Source organism: Eleutherodactylus coqui, chromosome 1, assembly GCF_035609145.1.
Source record: "Eleutherodactylus coqui strain aEleCoq1 chromosome 1, aEleCoq1.hap1, whole genome shotgun sequence".
Taxonomy (NCBI): Eukaryota; Metazoa; Chordata; class Amphibia; order Anura; family Eleutherodactylidae; genus Eleutherodactylus; species Eleutherodactylus coqui.
This window is the reverse complement of record NC_089837.1, coordinates 457,611,834-457,635,196: the sequence shown is the minus strand read 5'-3', so window position 1 is coordinate 457,635,196 and position 23,363 is coordinate 457,611,834. Positions and strand designations below refer to the sequence as shown.

At 48.6% G+C, this 23,363-nt stretch overlaps 1 protein-coding gene across 4 annotated transcripts in view; it reads right to left on the bottom strand.

Annotated features, from left to right (window-relative positions):
- The window catches only part of EIF4B (eukaryotic translation initiation factor 4B), a 37,913-nt gene extending 20,653 nt beyond the window's left edge, over window positions 1-17,260 (bottom strand). For all 4 annotated transcript variants that reach the window (XM_066584212.1, XM_066584214.1, XM_066584213.1 and 1 more), the window contains exons 1-3: window positions 17,186-17,260; window positions 996-1,199; window positions 304-512 (exon numbers count right to left, since the gene is read on the bottom strand). In XM_066584212.1, the coding sequence (XP_066440309.1) occupies window positions 304-512; window positions 996-1,199; window positions 17,186-17,198 (426 nt within the window). In that variant the 5' untranslated portion in view covers window positions 17,199-17,260. The remainder of the gene's footprint in view (window positions 1-303; window positions 513-995; window positions 1,200-17,185) is intronic.
- Window positions 17,261-23,363: the final 6,103 nt, after the last annotated feature.

The following is a 23,363-nucleotide window of genomic DNA, read 5'->3' as shown; positions in this document are numbered from 1 at the left end:
AGGCGAATATTTAAAAAAAAAAAAAAAAAAAAAACTCCCTCCCCCCCCTCCACAAACAGCACCAGAACTTAGTTTATGGTACTATTGGGAGGTACAATTTCCCCCCAGCGTCGACCATGTACACTCTGCACAGTGGATGCACCACTCCGCACGATAAACCGATTCCGGTTTTTATTAGGTTTATTCAAATAGATTTTTCCCATGCAATTGTCCCATTACAGATAATTTACGTCACTTCTGAACTTTTAGTGATGTTCTTCTTATTTCTAAAGTTACATTTAACAAGAGACACACGGCACTTACATTAAGTCCCCTGAAAAACTTTTGGATGGATTCTTCCGAAACATCATAGGGAAGGTTTCCAAGGAAAGCAGTAAAGGGGGGACTTTTAGGGAGTCTGCTTCGGTCCACATTGGGTTCACGTGCAGCTCGAGGGGCCGTAGGAAGGATGGAGCGGTCAATTGGGTGGCCTCTGTACATATCATCATCATTGCTGTGCCACGTGGTTGAGACTGAAAAGAAAATGGAGCAGGATTTAAAAAATAAGAACACAGAGATCATGGAAGATTTAAAGGGAACCTGCCAGCACCGAAGAGACCCATAAACTACATAATTGAGCTTAAAGGTGAAAGAATGGGTTTTGGGACCGATCTTGCAGTACCAATCGCTTCCACTGCACCATATATGGTGCTGTGCTAGTTCAGCTGCACAGCAGCTCCTGAAAATAGCTGATTGATGAAGGGTGCCGGGTGCCAAGTCGTTCAGTTTAAATGCTCTTCATGAGTGCAGACGACCATAGCGGCAACGTCGGCGCTCGTGCAGTCGCCCAAAAGACGGTCAGCCCGTGTAAAAGGGCCTTTTTACATTATCAGGTAGATGTGCTGAATGCTATGTGTATTGTAGTGAATGGCCATGTATTACACATTAGAAGCGTCGTTAACAGCCCGTTTCTTTGCTCAGAGCAGAGGCAACAGATGTTTTATGAAGAAACTCACCATCTCCTTCCAGATCGTCAGTCTCATCAGCCCAGCTGACTGGTTTTGGGGCATAAGTACTTCCACCACCGCCACCGCCGAGACCAACACCACCGCTGCTGCCGCCACCACCGCCTCCTCCTCCTCCTCCTCCTCCACTGCTCCCATCAACTGCTAAGAAGTCAGTGAGGGTCAGGGTCTTCCCCTTCTTGTTCTTCTTCTTAGCTGTAAGGTAAGAGAATACATCAGAGGAGTCATTTATACCTGGGAAGGCAGAACTCTAAAATCCTAAAATAAATGAGTAAGAAGGGTCACTTTATATACACAAGTGGTAACGGCCTCGCTATATGATAAACTGCTGGACATGTTAGTGGTCACTTACTGGAAAAATACAGCGAGGTAAGTCATTAGAGATCAACAGGACTGAAGGAAAACACATGAGGAAATAGTCATGATGAGTCAGGGTGCAATAAGGCGCTGCTCCCAGGACGTCAGCTCTATTTACAGCAAAACTAGGTGAAGCAATCCAGTACATGGATGCCATATACATTAACCCTTTCACGACCAGTGTCTTTTTTCATTTTCGTTTTTTTTTTTTTGTTTCCGCTCTCCAAGAGCCATAACCTTTTTTCTTTTTTTATTATTTCAGTAAGATGGCCCATTTTTTACGAGACAAGTTATATTTGTAAAGGTGCCAAACTTTTTAAGTGCGGTGTAATGAAAAGTAAAATAAATTTTGCCATTTTAATTTTTTTGGGGGGTGGGGGATTTTTTTTTTTTACTACATTCACAGTACATTAAAAAGCGACATGAAATTTGACGGCCAGCGCAATTATGATACGAAATTTATATAGTTTTTAAAAAATTTGCTTTCCATCGCCAGATTGGGAGACCCAGAACACTTATTGATTGGGCCGTGTGACGCCTTGTTCTCTGCAGAGTAAGCGGTAGCTTTTATTAGCACAATTCTGGGGTAAATACCACAGTGAAAAACCACGAGATTTCTGCCGTGTAAGCACAGCTTCAAAACCCGTGGCACTCAGCTGCGGGTTTTGGAGCGGCTTCACCGTGTGCTTTTCTGTTGCGGCCAGCTCTCGCATGGAGGAGAGTGCGGCCCTGCAGCGGGGGAAAAAAAAAAAAAAGAATGGACATGCTGCGTCCCGGGAATCCACGTCGCAGCACCGGCTTCTGCCTTCTTTGCTGCGACGGATTTGCTACCCCGTGTGGGCGAGATTTTTGACAACTCTCGTCCACATGGCTGGCTAATCCCAGGATTAGCATCCGCAGGCGGATTTGCCAAGTGAAATACCGCCCCGTGTGAATCCAGCCTTAGATGTGTTGTCGGCTTTGAAAACAGCACCTAAATAGATAATCGACACGACAGTTACTGACGGATGTCAGCTGTCAAAAACAGCAAATAGCCACCGGGTGTGAAGTAGACTTGGATCTACATACTTAAAGACGAAAAAATAAATAATACATAAAATTAAAAAATGGTAAACCGTGTACCAAAAAAAGTTGATTTGGATGACACATTCCCTTTAGACAAATACTCTAGTCCAGGCTTGAGGTGTGGAACAAAATACTCAGAATCAGAAACCATGTTTTACGGGAGTTGGACATTTTATCTCCTTTATCTGTCAGCATACAGCAATGACCTAAGTGCGGAGATAATGGCCGGCCCATGGACAATATAGCAGTAGTGCGGAGATAATGGCCGGCCCATGGACAATATAGCAGTAGTGCGGAGATAATGGCCGGCCCATGGACAATATAGCAGTAGTGCGGAAATAATGCCCGGCCCATGGACAATATAGCAGTAGTGTGGAGATAATGCCCGGCCCATGGACAATATAGCAGTAGTGCAGAGATAATGCCCGGCCCATGGACAATATAGCAGTAGTGCAGAGATAATGCCCGGCCCATGGACAATATAGCAGTAGTGCAGAGATAATGCCCGGCCCATGGACAATATAGCAGTAGTGTGGAGATAATGCCCGGCCCATGGACAATATAGCAGTAGTGCGGAAATAATGCCCGGCCCATGGACAATATAGCAGTAGTGTGGAGATAATGCCCGGCCCATGGACAATATAGCAGTAGTGCGGAGATAATGGCCGGCCCATGGACAATATAGCAGTAGTGCGGAAATAATGGCCGGCCCATGGACAATATAGCAGTAGTGCGGAAATAATGCCCGGCCCATGGACAATATAGCAGTAGTGTGGAAATAATGCCCGGCCCATGGACAATATAGCAGTAGTGTGGAGATAATGCCCGGCCCATGGACAATATAGCAGTAGTGTGGAGATAATGCCCGGCCCATGGACAATATAGCAGTAGTGCAGAGATAATGCCCGGCCCATGGACAATATAGCAGTAGTGTGGAGATAATGCCCGGCCCATGGACAATATAGCAGTAGTGTGGAGATAATGCCCGGCCCATGGACAATATAGCAGTGGTGCGGAAATAATGCCCGGCCCATGGACAATATAGCAGTAGTGCGGAGATAATGCCCGGCCCATGGACAATATAGCAGTAGTGCGGAGATAATGCCCGGCCCATGGACAATATAGCAGTAGTGTGGAGATAATGCCCGGCCCATGGACAATATAGCAGTAGTGCGGAGATAATGCCCGGCCCATGGACAATATAGCAGTAGTGTGGAGATAATGCCCGGCCCATGGACAATATAGCAGTAGTGCAGAGATAATGCCCGGCTCATGGACAATATAGCAGTAGTTTCATTCCAGCAAAATCATCTGTTCTTCAGCCACGCCCTCACAAAAGGTCATAAAATAATGACTTAATGTCCATTTACAAAAAGACGCCTTTTCATTTAAAGGGGTATTCCGGGCGCAGACTAACATTTTATGATCTAGTGTCCATCATCATAGTAGGCGATTGTGTAATAGGGTCACGGTACCCGCTCTAGATACTTTTTCCATTTTCTCTGTCACATGACCCTCCGCCTGAAAACTATCTCCACTTCCCCTGACATCTTGCTTACACTTGCTACCTTCTCCCCTGTGTGTAGCCTCCTTTCTGTAATGGGAGAACAGGAGTGGAAGCACTGTAGGTCAGAGTGCCGGGAGCTCCTGTCTGTCAGCTTCAGCAGCTTTCTCTGGCCCTGTGAGAGGGAGGTTGGTGCTGGTAAGTTGTAGGACCAGTGAGCTATGGGCGGAGCTACACTGCTGAGCTGTAAACAAGCTCTATGCATGCTGGTAAGTTGTAGGACCAGTGAGCTATGGGCAGAGCTACACTGCTGAGCTGTAAACAAGCTCTATGCATACTGGTAAGTTGTAGGACCAGTGAGCTATGGGCGGAGCTACAGTGCTGAGCTGTAAACAAGCTCTATGCATACTGGTAAGTTGTATGACTGGTGAGCTGGGGCGGAGCTACACTGCTGAGCTGTAAACAAGCTCTATGCATACTGGTAAGTTGTAGGACCAGTGAGCTATGGGCGGAGCTACACTGCTGAGCTGTAAACAGGCTCTATGCATACTGGTAAGTTGTATGACTGGTGAGCTGGGGCGGAGCTACACTGCTGAGCTGTAAACAAGCTCTATGCATACTGGTAAGTTGTAGGACCGGTGAGCTGGGAGCGGAGCTACACTGCTGAGCTGTAAACAGGCTCTATGCATACTGGTAAGTTGTAGGACCAGTGAGCTATGGGCGGAGCTACACTGCTGTGCTGTAAACAAGCTCTATGCATACTGGTAAGTTGTAGGACCAGTGAGCTGGGGCGGAGCTACACTGCTGAGCTGTAAACAAGCTCTATGCATACTGGTAAGTTGTATGACTGGTGAGCTGGGGCGGAGCTACACTGCTGAGCTGTAAACAAGCTCTATGCATACTGGTAAGTTGTAGGACCAGTGAGCTATGGGCGGAGCTACAGTGCTGAGCTGTAAACAAGCTCTATGCATACTGGTAAGTTGTATGACTGGTGAACTGGGGGCGGAGCTACAGTGCTGAGCTGTAGACAAGCTCTATGCATGCTGGGAGTTGTAGGTAACAGTCTGTTGTGTACTGGGACGGGACGAAGAAGAGGGTCCAGAGCCGCAGAGATAATAATGTGTACAGGCTGCCGCTACTTAGTGCCTAGATTTCAGAATTTTCAGAATTTCCATTTTGCACCCCATAACAATAGTAATTCTTTGCAATATTTTCAGCTTGCAAATTATTTTGCCTGTTATGGTTTGCAAAACCGATTACTCGGACATCACACAGCGCTGCGAAAGTGTCCACCCTCTTCTCAAGTTCTTCTATTTTTGCATATTTGTCCAACTTTAGACAAAGGTAAGCCAAACAAAAACACAAAATGCTGTATAGAAAGGATGATTTTACTGACAGAAGCCTTACCCGGCTGTACGTGAAAGAGGTAATCACAGCCGTAGCTACTAAGTGAATCCATTAGGGGAGCTAATACATTGGCATCAGTAGCGCTCGGGTAATAACGTTATAACTGAGCTTGCCGCTTCATCCCGACAACTGTTGGGGAAACATGAGTGCTCGGCACCAGCGCTCATATAATGGCAAAGTCAATTGGATTTAAGTTCACTAGCCGCCTCCAGACATGATTACTGCCAGGCCTGTCGAATCTAGAAATTACTTACAAGACGTACATCTACAGGGAGAGTGTTGATCGCGCTGCATACAATGCGGGTGCCGGCTTTTTTTTTTTTTTACAACCCACACCCGCTCCGATCAGTAGCATGGCTGAGTGCAGCCATCAACCCTTTAAATACCGGCAATTGTAACAGTGGCATTTAAATGCTCGGATCAATGTTCGGTGGTCCAGCACTACTTCCCCGCAATGAGATTGCAGGGTGCCTTGCGGTTGTTATGGCAGCCGGGGGCCTTCTGAAAGTCCATAGGGCTGCCAAGGCAGATTGCCCATCAAGCCCTGCCTGTGGTGTGGCTTGATAGACTGTCAGATTGCGGTATAATGTAATACTATGGTCTTACATCATACTACAAAGGCGATCAAAGCATCACAAGTTCTTGTCCCCTATAGGGACTAAAACTAAATTAATAAGGGCAACATGCTTGCCTGAAACATGTAAGATGGCACAAGCTGCTTGTTTCTCTATGTCTGTCTGGATTGTTCAATATAGAGAGAAAGTTTTTAACCAGACGCTAGACTTACTCAGTTTTCCTGTGCAAAATGTAAAAATTAGTTTAAAAAAGTTTTATTAATTAAAAAAAAAAAAATTATATATATATATATATATATATATATATATAATTAGTTTATAATCATTAAAAAAAAACAAAAAAAAAACATTTGGTATAGCTGTGTCAATTCAGTCGAAGTATTGGATTATCTACCCCAAACTGTAAACGTCTCCAAGAAAAAAAAATGTAATAAAGAGAGTGACCAAAAACATTGTATGTAATCCAAAATGGTAGCAACGGAAACTACAGGACGTGCCTCAAAAAACGAGTAGGTCGACGAAAAATAAAAATTATAGCTGTCAGAAGATGGTGGCACGAAATATAAAGAAATAGAACTGGGGGGGGGGGGGGGGGGGGGGGGGGGGAGTACAGCAATAAACCCCCCAAAAAACTTGTATCCTAGTAATCATACCAACCCATAGAATCAAGTTATTGTGTTATTTTTGCTTCAGTCTGTACACCATAGAAAGACGACGCACCCAAAGATGGCAAAATGTTTTTCTCTCATTTTACTCTACTTTCAGTCCATTATATAGCATCACTGAAAAATACAACTCGTACCGCGTCCATTTATGCCGATGGATAAATAAGGCCTCCTTCCCACGAACGGATTTCCGCCGCGTAATCCGCTGCGTTGCTCGCAGCTATTAGGTTCTATTGAACCTAATAGCTCAGTACTCACGGTGCGGAATTCCACCGCGGAATTCCGCACCGTGAATTCACCCGTCCTCACCTGCGGCATGCTCTATTTGCCGCGGGTGTACGCGCGGATGGCTTCCATTGTAGCACAGCGGAAGATAGCGTGAAACCGCTTCCCCGCCCACCGCCGCCACGTCATATGACGCGGCGGAGGTGGGCGGGGAAGCGTCATGCGGGAGCGAGGACGCCGGATCCGCAGGTAAGTATGGGGTCTCCTGGGGGGTGCCGTGACGGGCTCCGCCGCGGAATTTCGCGGCGGAGCCTGTCACGGCCGTGTGCAGCCGGCCTAAAAGTTACCATTTTTTAAGAGGTGGAAGAAAAAAAAAATGTCAGGTTCTAAGATGTGGTGCAGAGATAAGGCCCTTTTATGATCGTTCTCCCACGGGTTTTGAATGATGATCGTCCCATGTAAAGCATGCGGAAACTGAACGAGAATCGTCCGGTCATTAATGTTCAAGCAGCTTAAAAGACAAACGACAAATCGTTTGGTGTAAACAGCAGCCGTTCGGTACTGGATGTCGCTGCTTACAGTGAATGGAGGCAGGCGGGAGGAGAGCAGGGAGAGAACTCACCTCCAGCAGCCCGCCCCCTGCTGGCCATGCTGTGGGTGATCCAGTGATACCCGTTCCTGTGCAGAGCGAGCATCACAGGGACAAGAGTCGGGCTTTCAATCCAGCATCACTTGGGTGGATTACATAGGAGTGATAGTCGTTCAAGTGAATGAGAATGAAGATGGAGCGGGCCGGGGATAGTCGTGGCCCGCCCGCATCCATTCACTGTAAACAGGCAGTTGCCCAAACATTAAGCGATTCCTGTTTATACGGAGAGAGAAGCCGCACAGCTGTCGTTCCTTTTCAGATAGCTGAAACGAGCAACTAGCGATAGCTGAGCAACTTATCATGGGCTGATGGTTGCCCAGAACGGCTCATTTCAGAGATTATTCTGCCTGTTCAGTGAATGGCGGCGGCCGGAGATCTTTGCCTCTATTCACTGAACATCTGTGTAAAGGCAAAGGAAGCAATCGCCGTTGGGACCGCCGTCACACGCTTCGGCACCTGACAGCCATCCCATGTATAAGTACCCGGAGGATCGGCTCTCTAAGCTCGTTCTGTCCTTCTCCGAACTGCCCATTAGTCACACCGTGTCTCTCCTCTTGTACGCCGCCTCTTCAGTCACCTAGTTATTACACTCCTGATCAGACCCGAGTCACCTCGTACGTTTGTGCTGTTAGTTTATTCTTGTTGGCTCTTAAAAGGTTTCATATCCACTTTTTTACTTTACTTTTACCGCCATTATCCATGAATGGGAACAACAGCGGTAAACCTTCCCCGGAGGGGCTGAATTACCAAAATTTCACCAAAAGCACATGGAGGAGTCATCCAGGTCACAAAAATACCCAGGAAAGCATCCAAAGAACTGGAGGGCTCATTGGGGCCCTTTTACACGGAACGCTGATCGTTCAAAAAAATAGTTGGATGGTACGAATTTGAACCATAATCGTTTGGTGTAAACGCAGCCAATGATTGAACGAAGAGGAGCAGATTCGCTCGCTATTATTTCAGCTTTTATTCAGACATAAGATTATCGTTGGCTCTTTTACACGTTGTCGCGATTGTTTCGTTGTTTGTACCGTTGGCTCTTTTACACGTTGTCGCGATTGTTTCGTTGTTCGTACACTGAATGAACGAAAGCTACAAGATAAACTGCTTGAACAAGTGAACGCTGATTGTTCGCTCCTATGAGCATTTTATTGCTCCGGCTAAAAGGAGCCTTAGGCCGTTTTAACACGGACGAGAAAATGGCGTAAGATGTGTGTGTTGCGAGCTGCATGAATATTAACCCCCCTTTTTTTTAATGGAATCAGACATGAGCGGCATGCTCTATATTTTCACCCCATGTTTTCAATGGGACAGGAAAACACATTGCACGGCGTATGATACGCACGCGATGGTTGCCATTGAAAAAAATGGGAAACACTTGCTGAAAGCCGCGCCGGAGGATTACTACCTTACCTGAAGTCCCGGGAGGCGGTTTTAAAGAAAAACGCCTCGCATCCATGGGTTAATCGCATGCTGGCGAGCGCGATATCGGGCCGAGTTCCATGGCCTGACATGGTGCTCGTCCGTGTGTAGGAAGCCTTAGAGCGAGTTCATAGGCCGCGGATGTTTTATGGAGTTTCAGCTGCATAATGCACACCAAGACTGCGCACAACGTACACTACGGGGTGAAGAAGTGGATGCCGCTGTGAAGATTTGCAGCAAAATCAACCCTCGGATACTCAGTGATGCGCGATTATACCCTTATGACCGATGTACACGATTCCACAAGACATTGGGAAATGACATCCATGGGACAACTTGCAGAACACAAAGCCCCGTCTCACACTTGCCAAAAACATGTAGACTTTTCAGATAATTTTCTGCGGACCGAGGAGTCACAGGGGAAACGTCATGGAGGATAACGTCACGCGTCCCATTACATCCGGCATAAAGCTAACAGAGCGTTGGCAATACACTCATACCAACAGCCAAGTCCACCCCTGAATGGCTCAAAAGAAAAAGGGCCCGGTTTCGGAGTGGCCAAGTCCTGACTGGAATCCCAATGGAGGTGGTGAAGCAAGAACTTGCAGATCCTGCTCGAAAACCCTCTGATGTGGCCGAATTAAAACAATTCTGCAAAGCGTACGTCAAAATTCCTCAATAATGATGAAAGACCCCCATCGCAAGTTTCCATGTATTATTTACCTGCTAACTAGTTGTGACAATTACTTTATCACATGGGTGATAAAGGCTTTGAGTAAAGGCCCGTTTACACGCAACGATTATCGCTCAAAACTCGTTAAAATGACATATGAGTGAATCGTTGCGTGTAAATGCTCCCATCGTTTAAGCCCCATTTAGACAACGTTTATTGCTCAAAAAATGTTTTTTGAGCAATAATCATTGTGTGCATTTACACGGCAAGATGATTACTCAAAATTCGCTCAAATGGCAGTTTGAGTGACAGTTTTGAGCGTTCACTTTGCATAAGTATGTAATTGAAGCTCACGCTGTATGCATTAAACAAGCAGGACCGCTATCTTCTGCATAGAGCTATCTTCTGGGAGCGCTCAGCCAATCAGATACAGCTCTTTCAGCAGGCAGGGATTTTAAATCCCCGCCTGATGAAAGAAACTCGGATCAGGGAGAAGAAGCGGCTACACGCGGCTGGAGCCCCGGCTGCAGCGGAGAGGTGAGTATAGATCTTCTTTAATTTTTTACACATGCTACGGATGATTTTCAGGGAAGGGCTTACCGTATATACTCGAGTATTAGCCGAGTCAATATGTTTTACCACAAATAACTGGTAAAACTTATTGACTGGAGTATAAGCCGAGCTATACTAAAGTATATACTAGGTAAAGGAAAAAAGCAATACTCACCTCCCAGCCTGCGTCTGTGTCCCCGGCGGGATGATCTCCCCAGCGGTGCGGCAAGCTGCTTGAGAATTCTCCCTGCTGTCATCTCCCTGCTCGGCTTTGAATTTCCCTGCCATCAGCCCTGTGTAGGTAAGCGCTGTGATTGGATCGAGCGCCAGCCAATCACAGCTTCGTTACCAAGTATCCAGCAGCACTCAAATATAGTTCCGAAGGTGGTAAAGGTATTAATCCATGCACAGCCATCGGTCAGGGATCACGGACCTCCAAATCCCACAGTAAATCCAAAGACACGAAAAATAGTGGCAGCATCAAGGGTGTGAAGTAAAAATCAAGAACTCTTTATTGCTTCATGCTATAAGAAGGCTGTGATTGGCTGGCACTCGATCCAATCAAAGTGCTTACCTACACAGCGCTGACAGCGGGGGAATTCAAAGCCGAGCAGAGGGAATTCTCCAGCAGCTTGTGGCACCGTCGGGGAGACCATCGCGCCGGGGACACAGACGGCAGGAAGGTGAGTATTGCGGGGGGCTTTGTTGTTTAACCTCACTCGAGTATAAGCCGAGGGGGGCTTTTTCAGCATAAAAAAATGTGCTGAAAAAACTAGGCTTATACTCGAGTATATATGGTATATTTAAAGCCCTTCCCTGAAAATCACAGCAGGGGAGCCTGGCAATACTCCTGCTGTGTTCATGGAGCGCACAGCTGGTATACAGCTGTGCGCTCCGTGCGGGGTATGCAGAACACAGCTGGACAGCTGTCTTCTTCATACTCTGGCTGTGGTAATGGGAGCTGGATACCAGCTAAAACAATAGTATCAGCAGTATCCCGCAGTGAACTCAGCGCGCGGCACTGATAAGGCTGATCAGCCTCTTTCAGCATGCTGAAAGAATGATCAGCAACTTGTTAACGAAAACTGCATGATGTCCGTGTCGTTAGACCCAACGATTCTCGCTCAAAAGACGGATTTGAGCGAGAACCGTGTCTAAACCGGCCTTTACTCTTTGGCTGAACGATGATTTTAAGCCGAGCTTAAAATCCATCATTCAGCTGGAGAGTAGATAACACAGACCACACGCTGTGTTCTCCAGGGAGGCGACTAATTACATTGTATTCATGCTGGCAGCCCATGCGGGAACAAAGGAGCTGATTGCATGACTCATACCACCTGCTGAGTTCTGCAAGCAGTTGCTGGAGGATTATGCGCACGCAAATGAAGCTGATAAAGTGCTAATGGGCATTAGTATCTATTAGTACTTTATGCTAAATGATCGTTAAAACTGTCAATCTTTCAATAGTTTGTGTCTTTGTGTAAATGAGCCTTAAAACAACCTGCAATAAATGGAGCAATTATTTAAGTTGCGTTTTGTGATTATGTTTGTCGCCTTTATCATGTATTAAAAGCTAGTTGCATGATCTGAAGCACTTAAATGTGATGAATTAGCAAAAAAAGAAAAACAAAAAAAAAAATCACTACTTTTGTGGCGTTCCTAAATGGAGTCAGTCAGTGCTGACAGCTTTACGCACGATTTGGCTAACTGCACGCGGGCGAGTGCGATGTCGGGCCGTGAATCATGGCTTGATAGCGCACTCGCAACACGCAGTATTCCTACAGATGCAAGGCGGTGTTATTTAAAAACCACCTTGCATCACTTTGGGGAAATAGCCAAATAGCCGCAGCGGAGAATCACAGAGTTTCTCCCATTGTTTTCAATGGGGAAACCTCGCATTGCACCACGTGCGATGCTGCCGCCGGCCCCATTGAAAACAATAGGTGTGCCCTTGCATCACCAAAAGATAGGATGTGCTGCGATTTCTTTCCCGCATACAATGTAAACACAAGACCGGACAGGGCGAGGCAAGTGAGTGAGAGTCGCCCACTTGTCAGAATGGTTATTTGCCTCACCTAAAAACCAAGCGACTGTCGGCCGGCGTAAACAGGCAGTTGTTCATATAGGAATGACTGCCTGTTCTCTCTAAATGGAAGCACAGAAGATATTTCTGACGTGCCGATCAATCATCACTCCTCTGAAAGGACAGCAGCGATAATTGTTGGGATGGCTGTCAGGCGCTCAAATACCGGACAGCCAGCCTGGGTAAAAGTATCCTTAGGTTATAGCAATACACAACGGTTTCAACAAGTTTTTATTTTTTACTGAAATTTCTGTTTAAATATCTCAAAGACTACCCAAGTTTTGTTGAGAATGGGAGCTCTTCCAGGAACACCCCGGCCGGGCTCACACGAGCGTGTGATACAACGCCGCATCTACAATGCTGTGTTTCACCACGGTGTGGATCCGCGCACGACGGCGATTACTGACTGCGCATGTCAGCGTATCTCATGCACGCTGACATGCACTGGCTTCATTTTTTCCCCCCAATTTCCTGCTCTGACGCCCAGCGACGTCGTGTATAAACGACGCTTTTGCGCAATGTCATTACATATGTACGGCGTTTTGTACGCACCCATAGAGAACAATAGGTGGTAAAATAGAACATGCTTATTTACTCACATTACATGATACGCAATGAAAGACCACGAGTATGAGCAACAGCGAAAATCTATCAATTTGAATTGCCGCGATGCGCCGCGTATTATACACACGTACATCAGGCACGTAAGACGCAATTTAAATACCCTTGTGTGAGCCTCGCCGAAGGGTAATGACGCACGGTCTGATGCCACATGCGGCCAAACCCCTCGCAGCTATACGATTTTATCCACAAAATTGTTTAGCCGTTTGGCCCCGCCGTTGGTGTGATTTGCCCGTCCTGAGCAGCCACATGGTGCCATTTGATATCGTCCTACGAAACATGTCCATCATAAAAGGCACAGGCTGGCAACAACGGTTTAATGTACTTTTAACCGTAGCAGAATTGGTGCAGACTTTTAAAGTGGATCTGTAGCAAATGGTACAGAATTTGGTTCCGGCCAGACTGTGGGTCTACTGACCCGGGCTCACATCGTCATAGGAGTCGGCGATGCTTTGGGTCAGGTCTCTAGACCTGCGGTCAGGGTGGGCCTCGTCCATATTACAGCACATACATGCACTGGTGTAAGACCGACCAAGTATCCAGGAGCCACATATGATCCTGCGTTCCCCCTAGAAGCAAGGTTTCCAGAATAGTCATCTGATGCTGCCGGCGGCAACTTTTGTTTTTTAAATTGTGGACGCCTAAAAACAGCCGTTCGCCCATCCTGAGCGATTCTGACCCCAAGCAGGTCTGTATGCACGAGGCCCTGAGATGACCGCACATCGGATACAAGTAGGTTTATAGAATGTGGAATGAAGACCCATTTTGCAGATGCGGCCCTCTACATTGGCAACGGTTGAGCAGTGTGCATGTTCTCAATGAAGTACGAGGAATAAGCTGCTGTCAAACATCTCTGGTGGCTGAAAGGATCGGCACGCTGACGTTTAACGAGCCCGATCCCCCATCTATCAATGACTGCCGAATAGCTCATATACATTAGATGATTGGCCAATGCTTCCAAATCGGCTGGTTCAGCTGATGTTACCCAGTACATACGGGCCACCCCGGTCATACTGGTTGGATTTTCCACATTCTCCATCTTTGCTCCACTCCTGTGCAGAGGTTAGCCGGCTTCCCTGGCCTCCAGCCACGACCCAAATGACGGCTACAGTGATGTCATTGACGGAGGCCCGGGATATGGAGACTGTCCGAGGGAGAGAGGTGATCTGTGGGTAATCTGCAACAATTGGGATTTGCTGCAGATTTTCCCACAGAGTTCAATCTGCAACATAAATTGCAACGCTGAGAATTTAAAATCCGCAGTACGGGTCAATTTAGGCCGGCTGCACACGGGCAGATTGGCATTAAATACTGGCCATAAGGGCACTGGGGGGGGGGGGGGAAATCGCTTTTCCATGAGTGGAAACTAAATTCGATTTTCCGCTTATGGAGGGAAAATTGCATGTTCTATTTCAATCTGCTGCCTTTTTGCAATGATGATTGCGGAAACGTCGCAGAATCCGTACGTAATCTGTATGATTTGTACTGCACATGTGCGCCGGCACATCCACATTACAGATTATAGAAGATTCCGGAGAGGCACGCGGGGTCACCGTCCCGGCACGGGGTCAGATTCTGCTGTCGGGTCCCGTAGAATCCGATCCGGCTGTGTGCATTCGGCCTGAGGCGGAGGATTTCTCCCGCAGCGTGGGGATGACTTTAAAGCCTCATACACAAAGAATACCGCAGTGCGATAATGGTTTTCAAGTGCTTGCTGGCGATCATGGGTGCACAGTGGATCGTCTACGCGGAAAAAATAAAAACAAGCGAACGCCCACAGTGACTGTCTTCCAACGCGCATGTGCAGCGGATCTCCCACATAGGTGCCGAATGCGGATTCCGCAAATCAAATCCACCCGTGTGCATGAGGCTAATTCTCACTTTACTAGTACTGTAACGATGGACAATGAGGCACCCTATTGCCGTTTTGTGGGTTCCATTAAAAAAAAGTCAATTTAAGGGCTCCTTCCGCACACGAACGTATGGTCAGAGCGCACTACGCGGTACTAATCTGCCATAGGTGTCCATGGTGCCTCACACATATTGCACAAAATATGTGCGCAATAAAGAATGAAGTGCGTTCTATCTTGGTGCGTAGTACGTCCACATGCACGCCAAGATAGCGCATGGCGACTTGCGGTGCACGGCGAGTTACGCTCATGTGAAGCTGTCCCAAGTAGAAGGACAAAATCCTCAAACACTGGAAGAGCATGTTCAGTCTTGGCCCATGTCACAGGATGGTAACATGTGATACTACTGGAGGCGCCAACACTGCGGATGTGCAGAAGGTGCCAATAAAGGCGTTATACCCCCCATAACAATGTATCACCTACAAATGTGTGACAACCCCCCCACGATTCACATGAACAGTGAATGTATTGGTGATGCGTGTGACCACCGCTGCATTCACGGCCCATGCGGACAGCGGAGCAATGTACTCAGGCCCATAGGGGTGACTGCAACGGAGAGAACACGCCTATCACTGCTCCGCTCACCCCTGGGGGTCCCCGCTGTCTGCCCCCCAGTGTTTAATACATCACTCATCCGGTGCTTCAGCTCTCCCCCATACCGCGTCAGGCACAGAGGGCCACACTTGGCAAATGTTCTGTATCGGAGTGTTTAAGGCGATGAACGAGCTGCTTTACGTACGCCGCGGGGGTCATTCACACTGGAGTCCTTCCTGTCCCCATTTGTTACTGCCTGAATACGGACCCTTTAAAGTACATCGGTGGGTGCAGCTGTGCTTTATGCGGAACAAGGGGCTGCGGTAAAAAAAAAAAAAAAAAAATACAAAAAAAAAAATGCATGTCCTATTTTGCCCCATAGTCATGATCCAAAAAAAAAAAAAAAAAAAAGAAAATCACCCATGAAAATCTATAGGAGCGAGAAAAAAAAAGCTGTTGCGTCTGCGTGCTGCGCTTTATATGCATATATATATATTGGGTTTTTGTGTGTTTTTTCGTATGCATAAAAAGGAGTTGCACATGGATTTAAGAAAATACACATATGCAACAAAAATGCACGCAGCGCCAAAACACGCAACACGATCAGTCAGTGTTTCAAAGATCAAAATTGCATACGCCCGTGTGAGTGAGCGTCATTTTCTGCCCGCGTATTTCACGGACACATTATACCCTATGAGGCGGCTTACACGAGCGCCTATTCCTACAGATCCATGCTAGAGAAATATAAAATAAGATCAGCCTTTGTACTCCGGCCCGCGTCACAGGCAGGAATCGGACACACAATGTGCGCCGTCCCCAAAGGTCAGCGCGGTTGGAAGGGCGGTCCGAGACGTGTGATCACCGGTCAGCTGATTCGCGGCACGGGAAGCGGATAGCGCTGACAACATTGCAGAGGCCTGCGTTAATACTGCAAGGAGCCGTGCCTGCAATACCAAACATGGCCACTGCACTACAGACAGCGCAATCTGCTACCTAGTGATAGCGGGCCAGAAATTCATAGGGCAGATCAATAGAAAAACCCCATAAAATCCTGGAAGACCCTTGTAAACACAGTTGTCAGATAATAAGCCCCATCCTCACTCCTCCCAATGCAGCCCTTACAGCCTGCTGCTGGCTGACAACAGAGAACACATGCAGAAATGTCAGGCTGCTTGTTCAGACAGCATGGTCTGCCTCAGTTTTTAAAACTACAAGTCCCAGCATGCACGTTGAGAGATGCAGTTCTGCAGCAGCTGAGAGCTTCCCCCATGTGACTCCGCTGCCTGCGGCCAGGCCCGCCAGTGTTGACGTGTCCTTCTCCCGGCCAGTCCCCTGTGTGCAGCGGGAGGCGGGGGTTAGGGTTTAGGCCTGGGAGTCGCTGACCTTTACCGCCATTCTATCCCAGGCCTGCTCTCCACAACAAGATGAGCGAGGATTATACCTCCCCCACCCCTCCCGGGGCCACGTGGTTCCGCCCTGCTATAGGTACTCCTACGGAGCGCGCAGCCCCTAGCCAGACCGTACCACTGCGGGCGGGGGGGATACGTGTCCTTAATACCTCATGTAATCGGCGCGGCAGCGCCCACAAGCCTGACTGCCCGCCCGGTCCCGTCCACGCGCGGCGGGCACAAAGTGAGGCTGCAGTTACGACACAACATATGTATCGGCAACTGTACAAACTACAACTCCGATGCCTACAGGCCGGAGCGCCCGGTAAGCGCCGCACACACAGACAGGGTGCGGCCTGGGCCACACCGGGGATTATACAGCAGCGTGTCTCCCTCCACCGGCGCACTGCGCTTTCAGTGCGCTGTGACGGGCAAAAAGCACCCTGGCGGTATCTCGGCAGACTAAACAACCTGCACGGGTAACGTCAGGTGTAACGGGGCGCTGTACACCCGGCACCGGGCGCGACCCTATGTTCCTCTCTCACACTCACCTGAAGCTGCCATGTTGGGCCGACTGTGAAAGAACGCGAAGACCCGGATGAGGCGGTCACGTGTGCGCAGCGCCAGGTCTTTCCAGAGAAGGAAAGCGAGACGCTACGTGACGTGATGACGTTGTGGCTTGTGGGGCCGCCATCTTTGTTGAGGGAAAGTAGGTTTTGAAGCGTCAGCTTATTCTCAGAGCGTCTGTTCGCTTGTGACTAATGCAAGGTGGTCAGTTTAGTATACTAGTAGGCCCTAGAGCTGTTTACCAACCCCACATAATACAAAGATTTGCAAGAGATATGTGGATTTTTTTTTTCACCATTTGATGCAGATTTGTGCACTGATTTGAAGTGCTGAAGTCATAGTTTAGGTTGAATTTTTGCTTTTTAGCGAATAATATTATTAGCAGGTCAAATAAATAAATCTGGTTATTTGTATAGCACCAAGCTATTCTGCAGCACTGTCATGTAATTTATTACCTCCCACCAACCTCAGGGATTGAACCTGCCACCTTTAGGTCATGAGTAAGAGCTTATGACTATTTCTGCTGCCTTAGCACACTGCACCACACAGGGCTCAAGGAGGTAAAAATGTTCAGTACTGATCAGCACCTCTCCTTCCTCCGCCGGCGGGATCCCTCGAGGGTCTGGTGGCTGTTGTGACAGCTGATGTCACCGGAAGTCAGGTGACCGCCGCAGCGTCACGGTTCGGCTCTGCTGGCGTCATGGCACCCAGTTTGTTATTTTACTACTGTGTGCACTCCGATAACCAGGCAACCCCTCAGGGCTCTCTCACACATCAGCGCCTTGATTTAAATTGTGGCGCCCTGCCGCATTTTTACTTTTGCTTTCAGAGGCAGCGCTCCTGCCCCCTAAGGCCTCATGTCCACGGGGAAAATCAGGCCTGCTATGGATTCTCCATGGAGAATCCGCAGCGGGTCCCTTCTGCCCCACGGACATGAGGGCTGAAAATAAGAATAAACTCACCTGCTCCGGGCGATGCGTGTCTTCCCTTCTTCGCGGCCGGATCTTCTTTCTTGGGCCCGGCGGATGTACTCAGCACGCCGGCTGCGTGCCGCGCGCATATGCCGGGCACATCCGCCGGGCCGAAGAAAGAAGTTTCCGGCCGCGAAGGAAGGAAGACACGCATCGCCCGGAGCAGGTGAGTTTAATTCAGGTGCGGGTCTCCTGCGGATCCGGACGGCTTCCATAGGCTTCAATAGAAGCCTGCGGGAGCCGTCCCCGCGGGAGACCCACACCTAAATGGAGCATGTCCGGATTTTTTCCTGCAAGCGGGACCCCCGCCTGCAGGGAAAAATGACATCTGCAGGTATTTAACTACCTGTGGGTGTCTAATGCCTCCCTATGGGGCGCGGATCCGCGTGCAGGAGAAACGCTGCGGATTTAAAATCTTAATTTGCCCGTGGACATGAGGCCTAAAGCAGCTTCAGCATACGCCATCATTGATGAGGTGCGGTAAAGGCACGAAATAGAACAGACAGTGCTCGAAAAGCGAACGCTAAAAAAAAAAAAAAACAGCTGTGTGGACCCGGAGGAGAAGGTAGAAGCGTTTTTTAAACAAAACTTTTTTTGCCTCATCCTTTACAGGCTACATAGAGCTCAATGAGCGGTTTGAAGTGCAGAGAGAAACCACATAAGCGCTGGGTGACCTCGAGCACAGCAGCACTGCAGGGCCCCAGCAGACCCTGATCAGCTCTGCAGGGCCCCAGCAGACCCTGATCAGCTCTGCAGGTGACTATTGTCACTACAGGGGATGATTTCCCTGTAACTGGGGCTCCTATGGATGCCCCAGCTACAGTGGGAAAATGAGTGAAATAAAAAGAGACAATGTGAATAACCCCCAGAGGTCTTATATGACGTCATGGGGGACATAGATGTTTACAAAAATTAGTTACAAACATGAGTAAAAAAAATTACAGAATAAAACCAAAAAAAATATATGAAAAAGAAAATGACCCAACCACAACCATCACCATGTGCACCTTGTAATCCAAAACTATACAAATTATATATCGAAGTGTCCAAAACAAAATGAGGAACCCATTCTCGTACTTTATTTTGCAGAAATATACTAATTTTAAAAATATGCAACTAAGGTATAAACCTAAAAAATAGGTTTTTTTTCTCAGTTTTCTACCCCTAATAAAACTAAAAAAAACAAACAATATAGCAAGTGAAAAAAGATATAAAAAAATAGCCCTAGGTGTCACAAAAAAAAAAAAAAACGCAGCAAAAATAGTTTTGGTAGCTGAAGAAAAAAAAAAGGTCCGTAAAACCACCCATGGAACCAATTAGAGATGAGCGAGCGTACTCGGATAAGCACTACTCGCTCGAGTAATTGGCTTTATCCGAGTATCGCTGTGCTCGGGGCTAAAGATTCGGGTGCCGGCACGGAGCGGGGAGCTGCAGGGGAGAGCGGGGAGGAACGGAGGTAAGATCTTTCTCTCCTTCTCTCCCGCCCGCTCTCCCCTGCTCCCTGCTGCGACTCACCTGTCAGCCGCAGCGGCACCCGAATCTTCAGACCCGAGCACAGCGATACTCGGATAAAGCCAATTACTCGAGCGAGTAGTGCTTATCCGAGTACGCTCGCTCATCTCTAGAACCAATATATGGGTAAAGTTCCTAAAGAGTGTCTGGTCCTTTAGGTACAACACAGCCTGGACCTTAAGGGGTTAAGCCAAACTTCTGACTCCTATATATTTCTGCACTCTGACTCCTTCGTAAACACCTCATGTATAATGATGATACATTTGTAGTGGCCCAGAGTTAACAGGGCCCCTCTATCGTGTTAAATGTTTGTCTTGTGCAATGGTATTGTCAGTGTCTTCTGTGTTGTGTGCATTTGATGTGTATTGCACCTCTGCAGCACTAAATGGGTTAACGTCTGGGTTATGTCTGAGAAATGTATCATGTTGTCATGTGACCTTGTGATATATACATATATGTTCATGAGGATGCTAGAAGGAGGAACTTTCCAGTCTGCAAGTTGGTTAGCAAGAGGAAGTCAGCGAGTGAGCCATACAGAAACTGTTTGATCTGTGTGGTCCAGAATGAAAGAAGCTGAGAGGTACCCTCCAGTTTGGCCTGGGTCTACACTACCCTGTATGTGTTGGTGCCGTTATCTGCACTGAGAGTGTTACGGCACTCTGACCCCCCGAGCGCCAGGTGGGGTGCCCTGAACCTACCGCACTCCACTGTCCCTGCCTACTTGCCTCGACCCTGGCTAACCCCAGGCGAACAACTGGACGGCGGTCCCTACCCTGGCTAGGGACCTGGCGACTGCACGGAGGAATCTAACTAACGGGGGACAGAGTGCTGACAGAAAAGGCAGATGGAGTGACCAAACAGAAAATACTGCGCAACAGGCAACTGGAATAGAAGCTGACGAGCAAACTAGGGACTGACTGAGACTAGCTGCAGACAGAACTGACTAGAAGCTGACAGAACCAATAACTGGCAGTGAGCTCAGGTCACTGCCAGCCTTATAACTACAAAACTCCGCCCAGGGGCAGAGAGTGGGAGGAGCCAACTCCCCACTACTGCACAAGAGAGGTGGAGGAGTGCGGGCGGCACCCTTCGGGCGGACACGCTCATGCCACCGCACACCGGCCGCCCCACGTCGCCGGGAGAGCCCCGACGTAAGAGCTCCAGGACGCCGGAGCCGACGCCGGAGTGGCGCTCGCTGACCGCCGGACCCTGCGCTGCTCTGCATGGTAACAGAGAGAGAGGGAGAAGTACAGCAGAGGAGTGAGTGATGACCGGTAGAGAGTTGGAGAGAGAGAGTCGCTGGGAGCAGGACCGTACAAATAACTAGGACTGTCGATTGTCTGGATTACCCCGAGAAGCCTCATTCCAAATATTGTATTTGAGCCAGTTTGCTGTTACAGGATGGATTGTACTAAAGTTGACGTAAACGGACATTACTGACTGTTCCCGGTTTGTCTCGGGTGCCGGCGGGGGAGAGCGGGGAGGAACGGGGGGGGGTGATCTCTCTCTCACTCTCTCCCCCCGCTCCCCCATGCTCACTCCCACAACTCACTGTTCACCCCGGCCGGCACCCGAATCTTTTGAAACGAGTGTGCAGGTACTCGCAAAAGGCAATACTCGCTCGAGTATTTGCCCTTAGCGAGTACGCTCACTCATCTCTATAGCCAACCCATTACCTTGAATGAATCTGTGCCGCAGTCCCCCTACACGAGGTGGTTGGGGCGTCCCCTTTTAACATCTACTAAAGTTTTGTTTGCATGACAAGGGTGTTGTAGTAAGGGCCCCTGGATGGCATTCGTGGCCCCGAGCGAGGATTCTAGTGGGGGACCCGTGTTAATTGGTGGGTGCGCTGTGTACATATTGGATGAGAGGTGATTTCTGGCAAAGAAGAATCGGTCACAGGGTTGTAACATATTACCCGCCGGCTGTAGGCATAGGCTGAAAGAACCAAGCACCCGCTCTTTGTCCAATGCTTGCTCTTAAACATTAATTGGATACAACTAAGGAGTAGGCCTCAGAGGGCGCCACGATGGTCGTGCAACGTGGGATTTCAGCAGATACCACCAAAGTAACTCCACCTAGGCTCAGTAGTTGTCACAGGCCTGTGTGGGGGAGCCTGGTAATAGAGATGAGCGAACGCACTCGTCCGAGCTTGATATTCGTGCGAATATTAGGGTGTTCGGGATGCTCGTTACTCGTAACGAGTACCACGCGGTGTTCCGGTTACTTTCAGTTTCCTCTCTGAGACGTTAGCGCGCTTTTCTGGCCAATTGAAAGACAGGGAAGGCATTACAACTTCCCCCTGTGACGTTCAAGCCCTATACCACCCCCCTGCTGTGAGTGGCTGGGGCGATCAGATGTCACCCGAGTATAAAAGTCGGCCCCTCCCGCGGCTCGCCACACATGCCTTGTGAGTTAGCTGAGTGAAAGTCCAGTTCTATTGGAGTTGCTGTAGGGAGAGTATTTGTAGTGAGTGTAGGCTTCAAGAACCCCAACGGTCCTTCTTAGGGCCACATCTACGTGTGTGCAGGCTGCTGTTAGCAGTGGAGAAATTTTTTTTTTTCTCAAAATCAGCAGTGCAGAGCATTGCACCCGGTATTAGGGACAGAAGTGGTGCTTAGGCAGGGAGAGTGTTAGGAGTGAGTGTAGCCTTCAAGAACCTCAACGGTCCTTTCTAGGGCCACATTTAACTGTGTGGAGTACTGTGCAGGCTGCTGTTAGCTGTGTTGCTTTTTTTTTTCTTTCTCAAAATCGGCGGTGCAGAGCATTGCACCCTGCATTGATACTACAGGCACAGAATTGTGTAGGCAGGGCCACAACACAGTTATTAGTCATTGAATAGACGCAGTGGGCCTTTTCTTTTTTAACAAAAGGGAAAAAAGTATATTTGCCCTGCCTCTGTCAGTCCTAAGGGCTCTGGGTACGTGTGTGCTGCGTGGAGAACGTAAAAAAATCAGACGCAACCAGCTACGGTTGAGTGCAGCCTTGCGCCAGTTTCTTTCCTGCCTGGGAAATACCTGCTCTGCCACAGTTAATAACTCTGCAACAGTAAAGTTCTGTGACACTTTTGCAGGGCCGCAACACAGTTATATTAGTCATTGAATAGATGCAGTGGGCCTTTTCTTTTTTAACAAAAGGGAAAAAAGTATATTTGCCCTGCCTCTGTCAGTCCTAAGGGCTCTGGGTACGTGTGTGCTGCATGGAGAACGTAAAAAAATCAGACGCAACCAGCTACGGTTGAGTGCAGCCTTGCGCCAATTTCTTTCCTGCCTGGGAAATCAAATCACTGGTAATACAGCATGCTGAGGGGTAGGGATAGGCCTAGAGGATGTGGATGCGGCCGAGGACGCGGAGGGCCAAGTGAGGGTGTGGGCACAGGCCGAGCCAGTGCGGTGGCCAGGGGTAGAGGCAGGGCCAGACCGAATAATCCACCAACTGTTTCCCAAAGCGCCCCCTCGCGCCATGCCACCCTGCACAGGTCAAGGTGCTCTACGGTGTGGCAGTTTTTCACAGAGACGCCTGACGACCGACGAACAGTGGTGTGCAACCTTTGTCGCGCCAAGATCAGCTGGGGAGGCACCACCAACAGCATGCGCAGGCATATGATGGCCAAGCACCCCACAAGGTGGGACGATGCCCGTTCACCGCCTCCGGTTTGCACCACTGCCTCTCCCCCTGT